General features: G+C 40.5%; 1 protein-coding gene across 3 annotated transcripts in view; it reads left to right on the top strand.

The window, feature by feature from the left end:
* Positions 1-25,374, top strand: part of tox2 (TOX high mobility group box family member 2) — a 102,018-nt gene that overhangs the window by 36,760 nt on the left and 39,884 nt on the right. For all 3 annotated transcript variants that reach the window (XM_061687851.1, XM_061687849.1, XM_061687850.1), the window contains exon 3: positions 10,326-10,385. In XM_061687851.1, coding sequence (XP_061543835.1) covers positions 10,326-10,385 — 60 coding nt within the window. The remainder of the gene's footprint in view (positions 1-10,325; positions 10,386-25,374) is intronic.

The raw sequence follows: 25,374 nt of genomic DNA, 5'->3' as shown, positions 1-25,374 counted from the left end.
ACTGCTCACACAGAAACGGGTTATTGTTAGCATTGTTTCAAGGGCAAATTCAATGATGGCCTCAGACTTCTGCGCAGTACAGGACATTTAAATGAATGACAAATAACCCAACAGATGTTAATTTATTACAGTTTACACGCAGCCAAGAAAAACGTGCGCCTGCCGGCCAATCAATAAAACGGCATTCAGCATTTTATTCCGACAATCGACCAGCAAATAAAAAGTGACCCCACGTTTGTGGAAAGCAGACATGAATAATGGAGCGCCGTGCTGGAATTCCACGCGTGACTGTGACTTATCATTTCAATTTCTCCATCTTGCGCTCACGTGACGCCTTGAGCCCACGTTTCATTAAATCCATCCAATCCACTTGCATATATCATCGCGCCGGGCGCACAATGGAAGCCTTTCAAGGATCGCCCCCCTCCGTCTCGAGGATGCCGACAAAGGCCCCCACCCCTGCTTCTCTCTTTCCAAGTACAGTCCACTAATTCAGCGAGAGCCCCTCCGTGTCATTTTTTGTTTGAGTGTGTGCGGATCAGGGTGCAATCAAGTCGAGATGAAACCAACGCAGAATAAGAGAAGAGTCATATTTCTTCTTTTTCCTTCTCAAGGTCTGGTGAAGTATAATAATTTGTCTTCGGGATGAAAGAGCCCAAATGTAGAAAGAAATGTCATTGGGGAGAAAATGAGCTCACCTCACAATACATTTGTTTGTATGCCTCACTGTTTCCTTGCTACACTGGAATGTGAACCTTAATGGTTCTGTGACCAATTGACTGCTTATGAAATTAAAATGGTTCATTAGGTTCATTAAAACAGATGGACAATAATAATAATGACTGTTGACTAGTCAAGGGTGGCTGCTGCTTCCCTCGTCCAACGTCAGCTAGGATAGGATCCGGCTCACCTGCAACCCTAATGAGGACGAGCGCTATAGAAAACAGATCGATGGAGGCTTAGCTTGGAACAGACAAAAGTTTCAACTACCCTTGTTTTTAAACTCAGCCACACAAAAATATGTCTTTGTTATTGCCTGTTATTACCACTTACTGTATATGACGGTAAAATAATTTTAATAATGTGATAAATATTGCCCCTTGCAGTTTACAAGGGTTTTATGGTGGCAACAGTTTGAACAGGTTAATTTCCTATATGGAAACAATCAACCAGTTGAGAGCCAAAATGGTATGTTGGGAGCAAGCTTTAGATACATTGCCGTTCGAGTGAAGTGGAAAAAAAAATAAAAAAAATTGAGCAATTAAGATAGAGTGGCCGATTTTTGGCCACTTTTGGACGTTTATTGAAGAGGACAAACAGTCAAACACACAAATACAAAGTCAGAACACTCGCAAGGATTTGCTGAAGGCCACAACTCACACATAGACCCTCACATACAGACTTACCTGCCAACTTGACTCCAGCTTCTGATTTAACTCATTAGGCCACGCCCCTCAAAGGCATACACCCAACATATGAAGACACAGTACAGTATAGTACAGTACCCACTGTAATTCAACTTTATAAAACCAGTTTCTTTCTTTCCATTCAGTCGCCGAGGCACTTTTCAGCCGTTTCTGAAACACAAACACACAGCTCACGCCCAGACACTCGCACGTAAACTATCCGACATCACACGCCACCCCACCAGGTCCCGCCTCTTAAAGGCACAGCACATATCTAAAACAGAGATGCTACAATACAATGAGTATATAAGTAGTTATAATGGGGGAAATTGACTAGAATTGAATAAACAGTGGACACCTGCATACTCGCAGTTCGGCACCTGCAGATTCACCTATTCATTTTTTCCCCCAATTTGAATAAAAAATAATTACTATTTATTAAAATTTTTGGGGGGCAGGAATCAACCCCCAAAATGCTTATTGGCGACTTATTCAAGAATTTTGGGGTTTAAAAAAAACGAAAAGTTTTTTTGTTTGTTTGTTTTTTCTCTCAATTATAATGGGCGGCAATTATCGGCAGATTATCCCTATTGGCCGTCCAGCTGGGTCCCTATCCCCTGCTAACAGTGGAGGTCCACTGTACAAGTAAATTGAGTTCCGGTTTTGGTCCCGAATTAAAGTCATAAGTCAGCGAAGTAAAGGTACCACTATGTGGTGAAACTTAAGGTGGTATATTGGTTACATTTTCAGTGTTGCACTTCTAAACTGCTTTTTTCATGGTCCCTGTTTAGGGAGAGTGTGAAGGAGAAGGTGTGTGGGAAAGGCTCATGTCGGGTAACAACATGTTTAATTTGAATGTGACTTTAGGGAAAACCTGCGCCTGGGCCAAGTTTGCGTATGAATGAGGGGTTTGAGGGTCGGGGGAGAGGGTCGTATAGCTTATTATCAGCAATGCGTTCGCTTTGTTTTCATTGTGTTAGCGGCAGCACAATGGCACGATTGTGCAACCACGTGAAACTCTACACCTTGCCCGGCCCGCGGGGGTCAGAGGTGGGAGGACGTTTGTGCCCCTTTTAGTTGAAGTAGCCAGAAAGCGCCGACTTTTCCATCAAAACAATGTCGCTTAGCATACTCTGATTCTCGAAATATAATCGCGCCCCCACTCCCAGACCCCTCTATCGCTCTGTAACCTGCCTCATTATTTCAAGGCGTCGTTTGCTGCCACTTGAAAGCCCCCTCGGCATGATGGACAAGACCATAAAGCCAGGCAATAAAGCTAAGACGAATGTTACATCTTAACACTGATAGAGGCAATTAAGTCCATCATAAGCAAAAGGGCGGAATTGTCTTCTCCGGGGAGTCGTTCACTTGCTTGTTTTAACGCCAATGCCTTCTTTTCATTTCTCCTCTCAGCTCGCAGCTGACAGTCCATTACAAATGGAGTTCATGTCTTTCATTTATTGTTTTATTTTCTTTTGCTTGTCTTTCCCTCCCTTCCTCCTTTCTTTTTTATGACCTTTACATGCCATGTGACCCTTCGGAAGCCTGTTTTATTTACCTTTTTAAAAACAAAAAAATATTTTATTGACCGAAAGACGGACAGTAAAACCTTCTTTTCTTTTCTTTTATTATTTATGAATAGAGGCAATTGATACATGTTGTCCCTTTTTAATATTTTTGCCGTGTAAATGCTATTATTTAAAGTATTTTATTTATTTACCAGTACAGGCAAAACAAATAAATAATTACAACCCACCGTTTTCTGTTCAAATCACTCTTTTTGAAACAATATTTGTTACATAAAACATTTGAGGGCTATTTTATTTGAATGAACTATATATTTTGTTTATTTTACGTCTTTATTTTTAAATATTAATAATAATTTTTAATAAAATGTTATTTTTTCACTTTTGTTAACCATGTTCATCATGGATTTTTTAAAATTGTATTTCGTTTTATAATTTGTTTTGTTTTTATTACATATATTATTTTATTGAGTTATAAAGACATTTTTTCATTCATGTCACTTTTTTCTGTTCAAATCAGTTTTTAACAAGTATTTGGCACGCAAAAAAACATTTGACGGCTATTTTGTTACAGTAATTTTTTGGTGTTTATTTTTATGTTTCAATTTTTCTAAATAATAATTTAAAAGTCTCATTTTTGTCACATAAGCATTTTTTTCATAACATTTTTATTTTATTTTCTTATGTACATTTACTTTTCTTTACTCGTTTGTAATTTTTATTTCTCTTATCATTTATAATACTACATCTGATTTTATATTTTTCTGGTTTAAAACTAATGAAGTCCATATTTGTATGTGTTCCTTAGGACATGTGGGTGTGGTTCTGTCTATGGGAAAAAAATAAATATCACAGGAAGTGTTATCTTCATCTGGCAGGGATCAGCGTTGTGTATTATTGGTCAGGTCCTATTACACAAACAGTGCGGTGGTGTTTACAGAGAATATATTGCAGTGAACATGCACATAAGGAACGCGCGCACACACGCACACGTGTACACGTGACAGACATACACATAGAGGTGAACTGCAGCAGTGGATATATTCACAAAGGCAATCCATATCTGCTGTGCAGTGCACCATCCCCCCCCATTACTCTCCCGGTTTGGTTATCCATGCATTTGTGTGTTTGTGTGTGCGTGTGTGTGTGTGTGTGTGTGTGCAGTTAGTCACTGTGAATGCTCACATGACCACAGTCCTGACACAGGTATTTATTTGGCCTGCTGTCGCTTTGCATCGTATTGTCAAATAGCGGGACTACTGCAGATGGTTGGGGGGGCTTTATTGGTACAAATGCAGTTTTTGGCATGAAATTTGTGTCTGCTTTCAAATGACAATGATGCTTCATAATTGGATGTTAGGCGGCAACATAATGGAGAAAGAGTCAGTCAACAAACTTGTTTTGTTTATTTTAAATAGTTTTAACATTATGGGCTCTATGTTCGTAGACCGTGCAACATGCAACATCCGTGTTGTTCAACTCTGTCTGACTGTCTCAACTTCTCAACACTTACAACGTATATTGTTTTTTTCCCCTAATTGACATTTTCTTTGTGACTTCTCTGTGACTGTGCTACACTTGCCGCTATGTAAAGCATATCTGCCAGACCCCCCCTCTCACATGTATTTGCATTGGCGCTACTACGCAAACAAGCGTCTGTGGTGTCGCTTGTTCATAGCCTTGCTCGAAATGTCTTTGCTGTAGCATTTCACCTCCATCCATCCATCTATCCACAGTATCTATCCAACCATTCATCCTTCTCTCCAGTTCTGCTTTCTTCCCCTCCATTGTGTTGAACGCTGTGATTGATGACCTCTAAGCCCAGAGAAGGCAAACACACAGTGAAACGACGAGCTGTGCCATTCGCTCTTTGCCGTACGCCAACAGGTTCTCAGCCAGTACATTGAGACTATTGGAAGAATATCTATACGCGACCCTTTAAAAGAAAAATAATAATAATAAATGATATGTTGTTTGGGCAATTTTGTATGAGCTGTTCAGGGTCACAAGCACCAACATGAAAAGAAATAACCCTGAAAGCAAAGGTTTAATGTACTTTTTTATTATTATTTTATGTCTGTCCGAGCAGAACTTGTTTTTGTCGTTGGCATTGATGTCGTGTCTCCCTAATATTTTGCTATTGATCACTCAGTGATTTCAATAGTTTACAGCAGGTAAGTTATTGAGGTCACTCGGTAATCAATAGGATTTTGTCTTTGTTTGAGGAATAATTTTGTGATAGCTACAAGTTAGATCTTAAAACATCACAAGTAAAAAGTGTTTTTTTTAAATACAAGACAAGGAGGAAAGAGGAAAATAAATAGATGAAGTGGCAAAAATAAAGTGATAACATGAGGATTTTTTTTATGTCGTAATTCTTACAAGAATAAAAAATACCAGGAAAATGTTGCTTTTTCAAAGTTCAGTTTTTCTGTTTTTCTCTCTTCCTAACCTTACACTAATAAAATTACTATGTTATTGGAATAAATTAAGTAATTAATGAAGTTATAATATTACGAGACAAAAATATTACAAGACAAAACATTTTTAAAAATTCACACTTTTTTCTCATGACTTTTTTCTTAAAATGTAAAATGTTTTCTCATAATAGTAATTTATTGTGGAAAAAATGCAGACTTTGTGCTCGTATTCAATTTTCTTGAAAAATATAGACTTTTTTCTCCCAATATTAAAAGAAAAAATCCATCCATCCATCCATCCATTTTCTGAGCCGCTTCTCCTCAGTAGGGTCGCGGGCGTGCTGGAGCCTATCCCAGCTGTCATCGGGCAGGAGGCGGGGTACACCCTGAACTGGTTGCCAGCCAATCGCAGGGCACATACAAACAAACAACCATTTGCACTCACAGTCACACCTATGCACAATTTAGAGTTGTCAATTAACCTACCATGCATGTTTTTGGGATGTGGGAGGAAACCGGAGTGCCCGGAGAAAACCCACGCAGGCACGGGGAGAACATGCAAACTCCACACAGTCGGGGCCGGGGATTGAACCCGGGTCCACAGAACTGTGAGGCCGACGCTCTAACCAGTCATCACCGTGCCGCCTAAAAGAAAAAATATAAAATGTATTCTTTTAAGATTACTGCTTTTGTGACTTCTTTCGATAAAGACAGACTTTTGTCCTAATATTTCAAGTTTTTATCTTTACATAGAGTTATATTTTCTGAAAAAAAAATGTTTTCTTCTCCCATAAATAATGCAATATTATTCTTGTAATAGTTTTCTTTCCTCTGAAGCACTTTATTCCAAAAATAAAAACTTCATTTTCTTGTAATTTTTCCACTTTCTCACTGAAAAACACATTATTTAATTGAAAAATAAGATTTTACTCTGAGAGATTACTTCTTTTTTTTGGTATAGAAATACTGACTTTTGTTCGTGCTATTACACTCTTTTTCACAGAAAAGAAGTTAATAATTTTTTAAAATTCACTTTTTTTCCTCAAATATCGTAAGATTAAAACTTTTCCTCCCTTAACAAATACAATACTTTTCTCATAATATTACATAATCAAAAATAAAAACATTCTTTTCTCATATTACAACATTTTTCTTATTGAAAAAATGATCCTCACACGTACAATTCTTATTATTTTTCCGCAGGATCATCTTGTTCTGACACTGTTGTAGCTACAGCTCTCTTTTATTGAACATCTGGATGACGTCATATCTTGGCCAAATCTTTGTGGATTTTTTTTTTTTTTTTTTTTCAGCGTTAATGTTCAACTAAGCCACTTGGAGCATGTGGAAATAGGAGAATAAGTTATTGCCCGCATTGACGTCAGACTATTAAACTCAATTTAGCAATGGGTAAACACGACTAACCTGCGAGTATGCGCGACTTTCATTCCACGCAGCGATTCCGACTGTATTCATACTGTAACAAAATTACAGCCCACTTAGCCCAAATGACCGCTTTGTGACCACAGGGAGGCAGGCCCATTTTTTTGTACTCCTGAATGTAGATATTGTGCGTTACTCTGCCCTCAGTGACTCCACTTTGCTCTTTGCTGGGCTGTATAATTATCTTCTACTTCGAGTGCTGTTTTACAGGTGTGAAAATAGGCCATTCAGAGACACCGTCGGCTCCATGGCCGCGCGTTAGGGATGCTGTGTGAAGTCGTTTTTCGAGAGCAACAAACGAAGCAATTTCCTTTGTTTTGCTTTTTTTTGTTTGTTTTTTTTTTTTGCTTACACACTCGATGCGGAATGTGATGATTGTTCCTGACGCCGACTAACGGCGCTCTCGGAATGAAACCATTCCCTGTTCAAGGGACACTTCCATCACAGGGCCAATGACAACATGGAAATGGAATTGGAGCTTGGATGTGAATTATGCAAGAATGCAAGCAAGAAACTATGCTGCTTGTTTTTGGTTCTGAATGCCTTAGTATCTTTGCATCACATTTCTTGTAACATTATGATTTTCTTTCTGAAATGATACTGACTTTGTTCCTCAAGTTTCAAATTTGTTCTGGAAAATGTATTTTTTTAGAGTTATGACTTTTTCCTCAAGTAATGGACTATTTTCTCATAGTGATGACATGATGCCACAAGATGTTGCCACAGCACTTAAAAGCGAGAGGATCATGAAGCATCAACGACACGCTTCTAGCATGTATACAGTCATGGACCCATGTTACATAAAGGGGTATTTGTAGGGAAATTATTCAACACAAACAAACCGCCTTCACATTAGGGTCATCAATCGTATTAGCTTGCATACTAGCCTGGCTAACACACACGATCTCTAACTGATGTGTCATCACACAGGGCAAACAAATATGCACACCAGCACATAGTCATTGGGACATTAGATTACAGAGTTCTTTCTTAAAAATACAACTTGATTCTTGTAAAGTTATGACCTTTTTTGCGTTTTGACATTTTATTGCACATTTTTAATACAATTTTCTTTTCTTTTATTGTAAGATTATGACTTGTTCTTAATTTTATCCAAATATACATTTTATATTTTATCCAAATATCAAATTTTAATTTGATATTTGATATTTTAATTTGATATTTGGGCTAAGATTTCTTTTTAAAAAAACCAACTTGAATCTTGTAAGTTTAAGCCTTTTTTCCACAAAAAAACTTGTTTTTCTTGTAATGTTACAAATGTCTTTATTTTCATAACATTATACTCCTTTTCCCATAAATTTCCAAATTCTCACCAGTTTGTCTTTTTCTCGTAATATTATGACTTTTTCCAAAAATAATTCACTTTTTCCTCAAATTACTTTTCTTTCTCGAAAGAGAATTATTCTTTTCCAGTAGTATAAGGACGTTTTTCTCAAATAACAGAATTTTTCTCATATTAAGACTTTTTGGGTAGCAAAAAATGCAGCTTTTCCCCCCTCGTGATATTATGACTTTGTCCTAAAAAAATATTTTTTTTCTTGTAGTATTACAACAAAAATATATTATTTTATTTTTGTAAGTTTATTGTAGTCATTACTAATCTTTTTCTTGATTTTCATGAGTATGACTTAAGTTGTGAAAAATGTAATTTTTACATCTTTTTTTGTAAGATTACAACTTTTTTCTTGTAAATGAATAAATTTTTTTGTAAGAATTATTTTGTCAAAAAAATGTTATGATCTCAACAGATCATAACTTTAGCTTTTTTCACAGAAAAAAATATTATTAATTTACGCAAAACAAAATCTTTACTCGGCACATTAAACGTTTTTTCTCATACATTTCTAACTTATGATTTGTGTCTTTGTAATATAACTTTATTCCAGTGAAAGTATGCCAATTTGGAAAATTTTCCCATGCAGTTAGCAAACTGGCCTATGCAACAAATTCCCACTAGGTCAACCCTCCTAACCTTTACCAACTCGCCATCATGCCAAAAAATGTGCGCGCACGCCTGAAACAATTTTGCACTTTGCCATACCGCTGAAAAGAGGCTGACGCTGCTGATTCACAGCTCACAATCAAACATAACCCAGCTTTTAGGTCTTGCAGAGAAGACGGAGGTGTACCCCTGAGCTCAATGGAAAAGCCAGCGAGCGGGTGAATGTTTAAGTGTGTGCGCTGCGGCAACGGAGTGGAGACGAGCGTGTTAGCGGCGCAAAGTGACGACGGAGCTTGTGGTTCATTTGGCTGTTGTGCGATTAACGGCGAGGTCGCAGCCAGAGGCCCGCAGCTTGAAAGACAGGCACACAAACACAACACAGACATTGGACCAGATGCCTCCCATGTCCGTCTGTGTGTCTGTCTCACACTTTTTGGCAGCTGCCACTTATGAGGAAACAAAGCGCAACGTCCGTGACAGCCAGTAGGGGCTGCGATTAAATACAGCTGCTACTGTGAGGTCCAGGAACACGATAGGTTTGAGTTAACCACAAACACTGGCGAAGGCACTTCTGGGTAAAAAAAATAAAAATAATAATAATAAAAAAAGAAATCACGGTCTTCGGGCTGTCAAGCCATGTCGAAGCAAAAGGTGGAACTCTATCTGATTGGCCAGTTCAGCCAATCAGAAGTGCGAAGAAAGTTGCTTCGGGACAAGGTTTCTCTTCATATTCGACTTCATTTAAAATAAATTATTACTGCTAACATTATGATTAATATTCATTTTCATTCATTAATTTGTATTGATAATAATAATATGAATGATGACTTACCTGACAAAAGATCCTCAGCAATCCTCATCATAAGACATGTAAATGTTGAGAATTGTAATTACGATGTTACTCATAAAATTATTACTTTGCTCTCGTAAATGTATTTATGAGACCTTATTTGTAGGGGGAAAAAGAGACTTTATTCTCATAAGATTTTTTCCCCTTATAAAATTAATAAATTTATTATGTAATATTTACCAAAAATATTCATATATTGTTCTTATTCTTAAAAAATACAAATAAAAATGTAATGTGGAAAAACAAGTCTGTATTCATTTTTCTTTTTCTTTGTGTAGTGTGTGCTCAAAGTAACTTCAAATCCTGTATCAGGAAATGAACCTGAAGTGCGAAAACACTCTGCAAGAGGAGTGGAATGCTTTTTGAAAGCTTATCACTCTGTTATGCCTTTGTCACTTTGTAACTAGTGTGCAATTGCAGCGCACACATCCACACACACGCGCGCACACACACACACACACACACACAGCTTGAACCATGAGACCCGCTGAGAGCAAAAGTGTGAGTTACACAAGCTTTGACAAGGCCTAATTATGCGTGTCTCTAATGAACTGCAATTACTAACATGCACCAGAGCGCCGAGGTCCGTAAGCCGAGGACTTGTAGTCATTAGGCTGCCATTGTTTCTCCGCCGACTGACTGGGGATCTGTTTGCTGCCCCCTTTTGGGATGCCTTAGCCTCCCGCTTGTCTAATTGTTTTCTCCTTTTTTTTGCAGTTTGATGGTGACAACATGTACATGAATGAAAACAACCATGAGTTCCTCCCGCCCAGCCAGGTGAGTTCCCTTACGTCTCGTTGGCGATTGTTGACATCCCGTCGTTTGGTGTCAAGGAAGTATGTTGTTGGCTTGATACATTTCGACTGAGAGATTAAGATCTTTGCACGTCGGGGATTAGAGAAATTTAGCCCGGGTTGTTAGTGGAAGTTACGGAGAGTCTTTTCCGCAGGTGTATGTTTATGCTTTGACTTGCGAACGCGAACTAGAGATACGAGCCCTGTATGGTGGCAGTTGACTCAACCCACTTCACAACATGCGGAAGTTTGGCAGTTATTTATCGCCGCTCTCAGTTGAAGGTTACTCTCAACCTAAAGATAAAACAAGGAGAATTACACGTGTATTTAAAACAACCACATAGCCTCCGCTACCTTAATGCTAACATACACCGGGAAACTCCATAGGCACACGGGCTAACAATTAGCATTTATGTCGGTGTGTTTAAGCAACAGATATTTTAACACAAACGGTGACGCAACACATGTAGACACATAATGTAACAATACTCACAGGCATACATGCTTTATCCTCTGCGAAGAATGACTAATATTACTGCCGTAATGAGAAGTCGAGAGAGGAGCTGAGTCTTGCCACAGTTATTTTCAATTATATTTAATATCATTACTGTATGTTTTTATAAAGTACATTATTTAATCTTTTTTTCTCATTTAAAAAACCATTACAAAAATGTCTTTTTTATTTTTGTTGTTGTTGTTGTTGTTGTTGGGGAGACTAGAACAGATTAATGGCATTTCAATTCATTTCAACGTTTTTACAATACAATACAATACAGTCATTAAGGGTACATGGTTTCATCATGTATGTATTTTGTTCATATTCCCATGAAAAATTACTGATGACATTTTTTAAAGTGGTCTCGGTTATAGTCCAGTAACATAGACCTCCCCCGGACAATTTTTTTTTTATAGCTTAGTACTGTCTACGGTTACGTCAATGAATGGATCTCGCCACAATATGAGGGAACAGCATTTGCTTTTTATCACTTCTACTGAATCTTGCTGTTTTTTTTTGTTTTTTTTTACTTTTTTGGCAGAACCTCAACCAGCCGTCGTTTTAACTGGCATTAAAAAAAATGTAATCCTGTATGAGCGGCAACCGTGGTGCCAACTCTGATTTCTACATTCACTCCATTTGAATTGTTTAGTCATCACGAAGCACAGCCTCGCTTTTGAGTGATTTGGTCCTCATTGCAGTGGAAGTTAGAATGGAGGAGAGGGAGTGGACTGGGGTTTACGTGCATGGCAACCCCGCCCGGCTAGAATCTCTGCAGCAGCACAGCTGGTCCCGAACAACTGGGCAAGCATATGGTTGTGTTTGGACAGGCAGATTTGTCGGAGTTTGGGAAATAAGCCCATCTGACATCCACGGGGGAGCTGGGAATTTGTCTCTGTCAATTGTAATTACCGCAGCCGCCCCACGGGCTGCACTAGCTTTATGTTTCTGTTGAATTTAATGGGTTTTTTTTTTGTGGTTAATTTCTTAATGCGCTGCTTTATTAAAAGCGTGGCTCAGAGTCCGGAATGAGGCAAGAGAGCTGGTAGTGTGGCTTTTTTTTTTTTGGTTTTTTTGCATATGATTTATGAAGTCAATTTGGAGATCTCTGGTAATAAATAAACGGATGTCAGAGAGTGATTTTCAGCGCTGTTATCCGACACATATCCCTGGCTGTCAAAGAACTCTTTAGATCCAGAGCTTTTATTATCCATTGGAATCCAGCGTCTTACAGCACTTGTCATTGACTGATTACACCATGTGCTGATGTGCACTCTGCTATTTCTTCTTCTTTTTTTTTACGCCGTCTTACGGGTGAACAGATAAAAACCTTACAAATGTGGCGAAGATGATTGACAGGGGCAGAAAGGTGGGGGTTCACCGAACGAATCAAATGGCGTGAAACTGACGATTTCGCTTTGTTTGTGTTGTTCTCTATTTACTCCCAATGACCTCATATTTGACATGTGCCTCGCCGTGTTTGCTATTTCGCCAAGTTCCAGCCTCTCCGTCCGTCTGACAGCTAGAGTCGGAGAGGGCCCACTAGGGAGAAATTTCAAACAATCCCTGGCATATAAAGCCATTTGCTATATGCTCCGCTACAGTAAACCGATGCAGCTACTGATAGCCAACATTGATTATAGTGTGTAAATGCCAAACGTTGTGATGTGACATCAGTTTGTGCTAACATTTTATTTAAGATAGTATGCTAGCTAATACTATTGCTGAACCTCATGTGAAGTTGTTTTTGTTTATGTTGAATATTTGAACTACTGAATACAGTCACTCATGTAACATGTTTTCCTGATTGTGTACATGCTAGATGCACGGTATGTTGATGCGTTGCTAATTATTCTTTCTGTGTCGTTACAGACCACAGTAAATAAATCAATCCAGTTTAGATTTTAAGTGCTTTGCCACCAAATTGTGCCATCTTTAGGCAATTACAGACCGTTTTGGGATTTTCTCCATTAAAGCTTGTTCCCTATCCCCTGCGAATAGCAAAAGAGTTCCCAAGTCCCCCACATGTATCTAAGAGTCTTCCGCCAAAGCAAAGCACCCGAAGGATCACAATCAATGACAGCACACGTTTCACCCACTTTTTCTAACCTCTCTTAAATTAGCCTGTTTTGACGGACCGGTGCAGTCTCATGCAAAAGAGCCACTGCTCACGGCTTTTATTACACGACGAGGGGCAAAGCTACTTGATCCTTGTGTCTTGTTTCACCCCTTTTTTCACGCCACTGCTGACCCCGCCGCCCTCTACTGCGTGGTGTGTTGACGTGAGAACGGCTTTCATTACCATGATGACTATATGCAGACCTACCCGTTGAGGCCTGGTCTGAAAAAAGCGAGTGCAAATACATGCACCCATCAAGAAAGAAGTAAAAGGATGGATTGTATTTTTGCCGGGGAAGGCAGTACTTCATGAATAGACTGCCAAATTACAGGTTAGTTATGTAGTGCATGCAGCGAACTCCTCACCAAATGTAAAAACACCCACGGCCTGTTTGTCTTTCCATGTGGTCTGTAATATGGTTAGTAGTAATTGTAGTAGTTTTGTTTTTGTAGAAGCTCCTTGCTTGAAGTTGCTGAACTTCACCCAGCCTAGCTTCCAAATCATGGGAAGAGAAACTCGGCGTGGGGTAGTATTATGTAGCTGTATCTGGCAAAATTCTGAACGGCTGTGGGTTGCCGCCACAAATATGCCTGCACTAAACGTTAACGTGAAGAAATGAGAGCGCCGTGGGGATATTTCTCTAAACTCGTTTAATTCTTGAGGAAACACTATCTTGTGCTCCGTAACTGTATTCCCAACATGCTGTGGCTTAAAAACAACAACAAAAACCAAAATCGTAGCGCCTAAAGCTCACTTTCCTGTGCTTGCTGCTTTATCTTCCTCTAGTTCTTTGACTCCCCCTCATTTGCTCCTTTTTCTCGCTAGTTCCTCTCTTTCTCCTTCACACCTCATTGCATTTAAATGCAATTGGGTCAGCGGCTCGGTGTGCACGCAGTGTAGAAAGTGTGGATGTGAACACGTGCTTCCACACAGGATGTTCAACGCTCCACCCCACTATGTGAATCTGGCTACACCTTTCTTTCGTTGTTCAATGGGCTTATCCACATTGGCATTTATATCAAACAGGGGTGGGCATAGTATGGGACGCGGGTCACATATGGTCTGCTCCATTCTTCAATCCGGCCCACCGAGCATTTACATTATCAAGAGTCCCCTTAATGTTTGTTGCGTTATTTTTCCCATTGTTTTTCATCAAATTGATCAATTAAAATGTATTTTGATTTATTTTATTTACATTTAAAACATTTTATTTATTAAACATTTTCTTATATTTTAATTAATTAATCTCAATAAATAATAGGTTGATTGTTTTATTGTAAATAACAACATGAAAATTTAGGAGTAAAATATACTATTTTATATTTACATTTAACAATCTTCGATTTCTTGAAAAAATAAACTGGAACTTCCCTCAAACATTTGAGTATACACCGCTATAAGTGACCAAAATCAACACGCACGCTAACATTAGCTCATTAGCTGTGCTTGACCCGTGACCAATCCAGGGTGGACGTGGACTTTTCTTTCCAAAAGTCAGCTAGAATTGAAGACTCTAAATTGTCCATAGTCATGAATGGTTGTTTTCTTATCTAAGAATCAACAGGGGTCAGGGCCAATTACCCTCAAACCTAATGAGGACAAGCGCTATTAAAAAAATGTATATAATCTTCCTGTAGCCTTTTGGTCAGTCACCCAACGGGAGTCCAGTTAACGTAGCGCTAACACTACGGGGATGCCAAAGTTGAATGCAAAAATAGATGGACATTGGGTCATTCTGTGTATTCTATGTAGGGGCTTTCCCCAAGTTCATGCCCCCTCTTGGGCATGGGGTGACACAGATTTATGGATTCTGTTCTTTGTCTTCCCCTGTGAACATTAATTGTCTGCGGACCAGCAGGCAAATACCCTCCCCCAACCCCTCAAATGGTCTACGAACATAAAAACCTCATAGTTGAGGGTTTAATATGAGCAATGATTTTGGAGTGCCTGTTTCTTTCCACATCGTAGCGAGACCTTCGACTGAAGTGGGATTTCACTTGCTGATTGTGAGCGGAACAACGGGCGCATTCAAAGATTGCGTTCTCACGGCATCGCGGGCGAACTGGAAAAGAAACTTCATCAGCACTTTACCTTGACGATTCTTCACTTTGATGTCTTCCTCCCTGACTTATGAATCTGTTTAACAAGACTGCCGTTTGAGAGGAATATGTCAAAGGAGGGGGGGGAGGAAAATGAGCAAATGGAAGGGAGGAGGCTGAGCGAGTCGGATGAACTGCACGGGGGAAATAATTCCGCTAATGGACTGACTGTTTGGATATTCAGCAGAAGTAGGAATCGGAGATTATGATCTTGCAATTAGTGTAACAAGGTCTTATTGATTGGCTCCCGTTGTAGCGTCTCCGCATCCCCCCGAAAAAAGCGCCGCATGTGGTTTTAGCATGCACTACGTGTGGCGTGTTTAGCGCAGCCAGCCTGCCGCACGGGTTCGGAGTTACCATCCGGCTCGTGGCATCAAAGCTGGAACATTATGGATTGCTGAGTTGAAAGGACTGCATTTGCATATTTCTTTCACTTTTAAGTGAATATGTTGCCCTCCCAGTAAAACACAGGTACGAAAAGGAAACAACTGGTCGTGAAAAGACTGAATTTATGTTTTAGTTGCTCGTTTGCTGTGAGGGATCACTGATTTGTCTTTAATTACTGCTGCAGAAAGCAGATGTGGCAACTTGCAGTGATGCTTTCATGTATATTAAAAGACTCAGTTAGGAATCATGTGGTATTTGTTGCACTCCTTGTAGTCACGAAGTGTACAGTGGCTGTAAATGCACTGCGACTGACTGATGACCAGTCCAGGGTGGACCCCACTTCTCTCGCCAAATGTCATTTTACATTGACGGCTCTAAATTGTGCTTAAGGGTGAATGTGAATGATTGTTTGTTAAAATGTGCGCCGCTGTTGATCCATGACCATTCTTGGGTGGATCCAGCTTCTCTCACCAAAGGTCAGCTGGCATGGAAGTCTCAAAATTGCTCACAGGTGTGAATCTGAGTGTGAAGGTTTTTTGCCTATATGTGCCCTGAAAATTGACCTTCAACCACTGCAGGGTGTACCCTGCCAAAAGTCAGTCGGAATTGAAGACTGTAAATTGTCCATAGGTGTGAATGTGACTGTGAATGATTGGTTGTCTAGACATGCCCGCCAATTGACTAGTGACTAGTCCAAGGTTTCCCCAGCCAAAAGTCAGCAGGCATTGGTTCAGCCCAGCTCACCCTCGGCCCTAATGAGGACAAGCAGTGTAGAAAATGCATGGATGGACGAATTTAACAAGCACAGAGAGTCTAACATGTCTAACATTGCCTTGTAATGTGAGTGTTGTGTCTGTCCACACGCTGGCCAATAGGATGTGAGGGCCTACACAAACACATTAAGGTTGCCATTAGTTTCATCTCATCACTGGGGCTGACGGTGTGGGGGGTTGATTCTAGAGAAGAGGACCTTACACAAATATACACCCATGTATGGTGCCATGTTGGGCCAGCATATATATATATTTTTAAGAGAGCTTTTAAATGGACATGATGCATTGATAGGGGGCTTGTAAATGACTGCCCTAAGGCCACGGAGGGAAAGCGAATATGAGAAAAGAGAGAGAGCGAGAGAGAGCTTTCCTTCTCTCCGCTGCCGCCACAAATATGCCTGCGCATCTTTTTGCTTTGTCTCCCTGTCCCTGCATTGTCAGCACGCCGGCTATAGAAATATTTTGGCAGGCTGCTGGTTGTTTTCATTTTCACAAAAGATGTATCTGAGGGGAAAGAGAGATGGAGGGAAGGCAGGGGAGGGAAGGTGCAATCGGTGGGAAACGGTGTGGAGAGACGGCGTCAAGTCAGGCGGACATTTGAGCAAAAGCGGGATGGAAAGTGGACAGGATTGGTTGTGGGGAGGAGGAAAAATGAAAAACAGGAGATGTGGGGGAAAGGGATGAAGAAGCCGAGGTAAGAGATCAATGTGCAGACGAGGTGAGTCAGGTGAAGGGAGGAATTGGGGTGAGGAATCAAGGAAAACAAGACTGGGGTAACCACTCCAGATCCCCCCCATCCCCCACCCCCTTCCAATCTAAACAGCAGGAGGAAGCTGTAAATCAACCTAATGTGGCCGAGCTGTAATTCAGACCAGCAGGGCCCGGGCGCTGGTGCTGGGGGCCGAACGGCGGGAGTTTACAAAACGCAAGTACTTTAATCAGCGCACCGATCCGAAGATACCAGCCACCCCCGTCCTCCCTGCCCCAATCACTATGCTTCCTGTCAGTCACACACGGCTGGAGCTCGACCAATCGCGGCACGTCAACGTATCCGGACATCCCCGGCTTTTTGGGGGGACTCTGGGCTGCTGCCAACAAGAGTATTACTCATCTTGACTGGAAAGGTTGGAATGGGACTTTTAATTCAGAACATAGAGGCACAAATGTGATAGATTTGTTAAAGGTTGGACATTAAAGAGTTCAGGGATCATGTTCTACAATGGCTCATCAGAAACATATGGTGGGAAGATGAGACACACACGGGGGAGGGGAAAACTTAACCAACTCTGCGAGGGCAGAAAAACTGTGAGAAACAATCAAGTCATCGAACAAATGTGCCGTATCTTCTAAATCGGAAATTCTCCCAAAAAGGTCTGAGGGTGTAAACTGTGAAAAGGATAGCCGAGACACATTAAATTGATTTCATAAGTCAGGAAAGGAAAAGATAAAGGGTGAAGAATCTAAAATCAGAATCATCTTTATTTGCCAATTATGTCCAAAAAACACACAAGGAATTTGTCTCCGGTAGTTGGACTGTGTTGGACTGGGAGAGAAAAAACACCATTTGTTGCTTGTGTCATTTGAAATGTGCAAAAATATCTTACAGTGAACAAGCGCTGATTCGCGACTCAATTCGTACCTACCGTACATAGGAATTGTTCTGAAGAATGTTCCCTGAAAAAAAAAAAAAAAAAAGCAAATCAAGGGGAATTTTGTAAGATGTTACGAATGGAGTCCTGAGTCAAAAAAAAGGAAAATAAGTAAGTAAGCACCCCTATAAATGAACCCTTATTCCCTAAATATATAGTTCAAACTGTAAATATACCACAAACTATGATCCTAAAACATTTAAGTATAATTTCAAGATCATCTTACAACATTACCCTTAAAAATAAATGGCTGGGAAGATTAGATTTAAAACAAAATGTTAAATATTTTTAAAACAGGTCTGTTGTTGTACTGCTATAGATATTCCCCAAAAACATTCAGGTTTTTAAAAAAATAATCATAATCCAGCGGACGCTGTGGTTGAGGAGGCTACTGGAGTGGATGTCACAAATAGTTGTACAGAGAAGATTGCAAGACTGCGAGGTAGCAAGTGGTTGGCTTGTCTTTGAGTAATTTAGCAAAACGTAATGGCTAGCCTGCAAGTAGACGTCAGCACACAATCCATTTCGCCGTCAAAAGAGCCCATCTGTGCCATTAATCCCAGCAACATAAAAGTCAATACATTTGCCCATGACTCTGACTGAATTTCCACCGCGTTTTTTTAATCAACTTACCTTTGAAAATGTAACATCTTCTTTTCAACTGACACATCACACATTTTAACTACAGTGGTAGTCAAATTTGAAGGCTAAAAATGACAAGTAACGGTTTGTTTACGATGAGAATTCTTGAGCTTTTGTAGTAGGAAGTAAGGAGGGTTCACTGTATCAAGATACGCATCTTATCGGCCTCGGGGACGGGGATCGCTCGTGTGCATGCCTGCCAAAACACGCAAAGAGGAGAGTTCATTGACACCACCGGCGAGCCGTCCCCTCCGCTCGCCGCCAGCCTCGCGGCAAACAATGACAACCAAGAACACAAGGGCGCTGATGTTAGCGTCCTGCTGGCACCAGCTGTGCCAGCCTCTGATACACAGCCTCATGGACTCTCAGCCTCAGGGGGGGGGGACTTAAGAGCACAGTGACACCAACAAAGCAGCCAACACTGGGAGTTAAATGTATACTAGAAGAGGAGAAAAAAAAAAAATCAAAAATATGTATGAAATGAGCACAAAAGCCTTTCAAGGGCTATTACGCTCACAGGAACAGGCAGAGGATTTAACACCCCTTCGTTTGTTTAAAGTTATTTGTGGGTGACAGGATCCTAACAATTCTGCGAATAATGCTGGTTTGTCTGCGTGACTGCACCATCAGCGCTCCCTTTGTTAGACTCCACATTGTTCCAGTCACTCAGTCCACATGCAGCACCCGTTTTAAATTTGTTTTAAACTTTTTTTTAATTCTCCGTGTACCTTTTCCCGCAACAACAGAACCGCCATTGTGAGCTTGCTAATAGCCACTTAGGCAGTGGGAGGAAGAAAAGCAGATGACTGAACTCACTTTAAAAGAGAGTGAGTTTTATTATTTTATTTGGATTGTATGTTTGAGCGCCTGCTGCGCAGTGCAGATAGCCGCCAATAAGTTGAAGAAATGGAAGAGGAGTAAGGGGAAAGGAGGAATAAAATTGTACGTCCGCCAATGTAATCATAAATGTGCTCTGTCAGGTAGTAACTGTGATTATGCTCCTCATTTGAAACAACCTCTTCCTTCCTGTGCCTGTCCGCTAAACACACAGCAGCCTCAACATGACCGTCTCTCTGCGCGACAGCGCTGGCTCGTGGTTTGTTTTCATCACTGTTAACAACACCCATACCTATGATCGGGCCGCATTTGAACATTTTTTCGCCCCTTCTGCTCAAACTCAGCCAAGGCCGGCTTATCAGGAGTCATTTATCCTGTACTATGGGCTGTGTTAAGACTGTTTTTTCATCGACGTTCTGCTTGGAAAACGCTCTGGAGCAACAATCGTAAATGGTAAACCTGTTCAATATTTACGGTCACAAATCCTTGTGGGTGATCAACACTGATGCGGCCAAGCCACCGACACCGTGATCGGGGCGGGAAACACAACAATGGCACTTAAGCTGGGTTAACACATACCACCCATCGAACTGGATTTAAGCATTTTCCCTCCCATCCGATCAAAATTAGTAAAGACCTGGTTATCCGATCTCTCCTGAGATTACCCTGAGCGATTATCATGTGGTGTGGGATGGAAGCCATTTATTTGTAAGGGTAATGATGTAAGATGAATTTGAAATAATATTGAACTCTTTTAGAATGCTAGTTTGTGGTATATTTATGTTTTAAGCTGTCTATATAGGCAACTCTAAAACATTTAAGGGGGATGTCAGTTACTTCAATTTTTTCCCTATTTGCACGAGGGTGTGGTCCCTATACCCTGAGAATATAGTAATCTATGTACGGTATGTATGCATGTAAAGGATGAATGGATATAAATGTTTTAGTTCCTGCTGAATGCGACACACTATTCAAAGAGAGAAGGTGGGAAGCTAAAGCAGCAACAGAAGTACATGGGAGCTTGTGTTTATTATTTGGTAAGGCCTTTCTCGTACCTGGCCACATGTTGGGCAATCGCCCTGGCGTGGCTTCGGCTCGGCCGCGTGCCACTTTAAATTAGTCACCGGCGGAGCGAGAGATGGCCCGCCCTCATCTTTTCGCAACATGCATTAGTACGCCACTCAGAGCCACATACCGCCCGAGGTTAAACACAAATTATATCATTTCTGTCGTCCAATCAAATCACGCCGACCCCTCCTGACTCGCCGGACGAGTCGGACGCATAATGAAATATGACATGGCGCAAACGCGGCTGACGCTAATCGGCCCTGACGCGCCATCAGATGGCCGTGACCCCGTGAACCTGTCTGACAAGTGAGACGAGCGGTGGGAACAGGATACAAGGCCGAGAAGATGAAAAGGAGGCATAAAAGACAGAAACGAATGGCAGCGGAATGAGAAATTAGAAGTCACAGGGAGCACGTTATACATGTCTGACAATCGGGTCTCTGCTGACTTTAATCAAAAGTCAGCAAAGGCCCGATTGTCAAATGTCTCCAAAAGATTATCATGAGCGATTGTCCTGTGATGTTAAGTGTGATTTTTCCTCACCAATCACAGATGACGATTGGAAATGTTAAACTTGTTTAATAGGTACAATTGCAAATCCTTACTGGTGTGGTTAATACCAAATTGGGCTTAGCCAGACTCCATGATTGCGATGCCAAATAGAATGCTAGCCAATTAAGCGGGGTACAAACATAACGATAATCAGGCCGAATTTGAGCATTTTCCCTTCCGTCCTATCAAAATCAGCAAAAAATAGATTATCGCGTGTTGCTGAAAGATTATCCTGAGAGATTATCCTGTGGTGTGAGGTATGTAAAGAGGGATTTTTTACTCCCAGATCTATTTGTAACAATCGTAAATGTTAAACCCTCAACACCGAGTTCACAGAGTCACAGACGAGTGATTATGATGTGAATCAGAACCTGAAGCTCTTGCTGTTGTCAGACAGAAATAGAGGAGCAACTGGTTGTGTTAATTGTTTGTATTAGGTGTCTTCCAAGTCATTCACCACAATAAAAATGACAAGCAGAAGAGTTTGCTACCGAAAGACATCTGGTTCGGGTGAGGAGATACATAATTATCAGTGGAGATACCCTTATGTGTGGTGTGTTGCTCATCTCAAGTACACCACACCCTACATGCTCAGTAAGCACACACTTACCAATTTTTTTTTTCCCTTGTCATGTTTGGGATCTCTCACGTTTTAAAAATCGGTTAAGATGTTAAAAATTGGTTTGTGTGTTCCTTACTTTAGTTATCAAGCAAAAGGGTGAATGTGGGCGTCTGCATACTTGGATAGTTCTATTTAATCACTGCCTTTATATGCTCCCTCTTCTGAAAACTCTCAAGCCACAGAGTCGCTATATGTCTTCACAAGGCAGTGTGTTCCGCGTTAGCGAGATAGCGACATTATCGTGTGGAGCAGGCACCAGAAGGGAAGCAGGAGAACCAAGGTATAGTGTAGCTGAAAGCGGACGCCTGGCGCTCGTCACCCTTTACTGCACTCCTGCCAGGACAGCCTTTGTGGTGCCTCTGATATGATCGCATGGCATAAGATCAGCTCTGGCTTTAATTAAGCCCGACTTGACAGTGTACAGAGATGGATGCTGTAGTAGAACGGGCCTCTCTGTGTTCCATGTAAAGTGGGACTCTAGGAACACTATAAACAAGACCATTTGCAAATAAACGGAAAAAAAAGATGAGATAAAGAGTGCACGGCTTTGTCTCGTTGCCTCTTTGGAAGCTGGTAGCGTTGCATGATAGGTAATGGAAGCGTGAGTGGGGTTTGAAGTGTAATTCAGCAGTGTTACAAAGCCCTCCAATGGGCTCAAAAGTGCACACTCGTGTTAAGGTAGATCTTTCCCAACTGAGGTAATACAGGTACTTTATTTTGTCAAATGTACAGTGTAGAGTAAAGACTGTTGTGTGGGTATACCTCAAACCTGAAAAGCTTGTGTCATCACCTTGGTCAATAAAAGTGGTTGGGGGAAAAAAAACTTAAACTAAGTACAGACATACCGATAATCAGGCCGATGTTGATGCCAATTCGCCGTTCTGATCAAAGTCAACAAAGGCTTAAACTTGTCCAATATTTACGATGGCAAATTGTTAAGTTTATTGTCGACAATGAAATCGGCCGAGCCATGGACTCAGTTATTGTGACGTGAAATGGAACATTAGCCAATTAGCAAGTGAACTCAGAGTGGAGTTTAACACCTGAGACACGCATTTGTGTTGAAAGCAACTGTTACTGTCCCAGACGTAATCTTCCATCCATCCATTTTCTGAGCAGCTTATCCTCACAAGGGCCGCGGGAGTGCTGGAGCCTAACCCAGCTATCAACGGGCAGGAGGCGGGGTACACCCTGAACTGGTTGCCAGTCAATCGCAGTTTTAAATGTCTTGCCCAGGGACACGACGACATGCACTCAGGCGGGGTTACGAACCAGTCATCCTCCGGTTGCAGGGCATACACTTACCCTCTGCACCACGCCGCCCCTGACGTATGTTGTGTTTATGTTCCAGGGAGTCATGAGACTTTTTTTTTTGCTGTTTCTCTGCATTTACCAGACCCTTTTTATTTTGTTCTAAGCTCTAGTTTCACTTGACGTCAAAAATTATTCCTAAAATGTCTCTCTATCTTGCTATCTCTGTATCGCTGTCACTCTCACTCTATCTCAATTTCTGTCTCTCTCCATCTCTGTCTCTCGATCTCTCACTCTGTCTCTATATCTCAATAAATCAATCTCTCTATCCCTCTCTATTGCTCTCTCTCTCTCGCTCTCTCTCTACCTCGCTGTCTCACTTTCTATCTCTGTCTCTGTTTTTCTCTATCTCTCTCTCTACTCCCCCTTTCACTGTCTATTTCTCTCTGGCTATCGCTCTCTAAATCTATCGCTACCTCTTGATCTCTATTTCTCTCTATTTCTCTTTTTCTCCATCTCTCACCATCTCTTTCTCTATCTCTGTCTCTCTATCTCCTATCTCTTTGTCGCTCTACATCTCTCCCGCTGTCACCCCTCTCTCTATCACTATGCTTCCCTCTCACAATCTCACCATATCTCTATCATCCCTCTCGATAGTGCTACATCTCTAGCTCTCTTATCTTTACCGTATCCCTATATCTAGTTATCAATCGATCTATCTCTTTCTAGTGCTATATATTGCTCTCTCTCTCTCTCTCTCTCTCTCTCACTGTCTTTCTCTATCTCTATCTGTTTCTCTCCAGTTATCCCTTGCTCTATCTCTCGGTATCTATAGCTCTCTCTATTGGTTTAACTATCTATCTCTATCTAGCTGCATCTATCTTCATCTACGGTATCTCTATTCTCGAGCTCTATTTAGCTCTGTCATCTATCTAGCCAGCCAGCCATCTATATTATGTCCATGACAGATACAGTTAATAACTTTTTGCTTGTTTTAACATGTAAATCTATTATCAACTTGATCTTTATGTATTATCGTTGTAAATATAACATGATAGAATTATAATACGACATAATCGGGTAATGTCCTAGATGTGGGTACGCGCAGGCATCCAAACAATAATCTAATAAGAAAAAAAAAGTGAAGTTAATGAGCCATTAGCCACAGTCAATATCATCTCCAGAAGGCCTTGACTGGGCAGGCAACGCTACAGAGGGAGAATTAGATGTGTGCCAAAATAAATACACAAGCTGGAGCGCTCCCCAATCAATGATATTTCCTCACTCTGCCCCACGCCAACTGTCTCTTCATCTGTTTCCCTCCGACGGAAGGTGCGCTGCAATGCAACTGTTACGGTCCAGAGATGCGGCGCTTAATTAAAATGTTACAGGCAGCCACTGCAGCTCCCACTGTGGAAGCAAAGTACGACATAGTTCCCTAGTCAAACAATGACCCAAATTGTACATGAGTCAACTGTGCAGTAAAATGCAGGGAAACACAGTACATGATAACATTTAACACACTCTTTGTTATAGTAATTCAATTTGCAATCCTAGTTTAGTCATAAAAAAGGCATTAAAGACTTTTAATGAAATTATTTAAAATTTAAATTTTTGTTTTCTCATATTTTTTTCCCTAGTTGATGTTCTATAGATAACATACTCATCTCAAGAAACACACAACATGGACCAAAGTCCCGAATAGCGACCCATTCCACAAATATGGCCGACATACACAGAATAAAAGCAATAGTTTGGGATCCTTTCAATTTATGCTGGGCAATATATTTTCATCACGTTCAAAAATCAAATTTAATTATGCTTACGCTTTTTAGTAACTGAAAAATTATGAAGGTTTTCTACTAGCTGTCTTGCAGTATTTTTGAACATTTATTTAAAATATTTTATGGCAAATAATACAAAGCGGATGAACGCAATCTCTCCTCAAACAAACAACACTGGAGTTATGTTTGTTTTATTTTATTACAGGATTTGAGTTTTTTTATTGTTTTATATACTGTATATGTTTTTTATTTGTATAATTTATGTTATTATTACATTATTATTATATTTACTATGTTATATGTATGTTTTATGATTTTTAAATGGTATATATTATTTTAACCATTTCTATATTTTCATTTGATTCATGTTTTGTATTAAAAATTTTTGTAATTTTGATTGATTTGAGATAAAATGCAAAATGGAGACAAATGAATGATTTATCCAGCCACAATCCAACTGGGGATGTCCTTGGCATATTTACATTTTATCATCAAGAGCAACGGACGAGACTTTGCGGTCGTCCTCATCCAAAGCAGGAAACTATCGCTGCTTTTGTGGATACACACTGAGACAAATGGCGAACAAAAAGGCTGATGAACACGCTCCATGATAACTCAAAGATGGCACCCGTTTGGAGCACAATGGTGAGGGACACACACAATGCCTTGGATGTTTACGGCGAACAATCCTAT

Source organism: Phycodurus eques, chromosome 10, assembly GCF_024500275.1.
Source record: "Phycodurus eques isolate BA_2022a chromosome 10, UOR_Pequ_1.1, whole genome shotgun sequence".
Taxonomy (NCBI): Eukaryota; Metazoa; Chordata; class Actinopteri; order Syngnathiformes; family Syngnathidae; genus Phycodurus; species Phycodurus eques.
The sequence above is the reverse complement of the archived record's forward strand: the minus strand, read 5'-3'. Positions and strand labels throughout refer to the sequence as shown.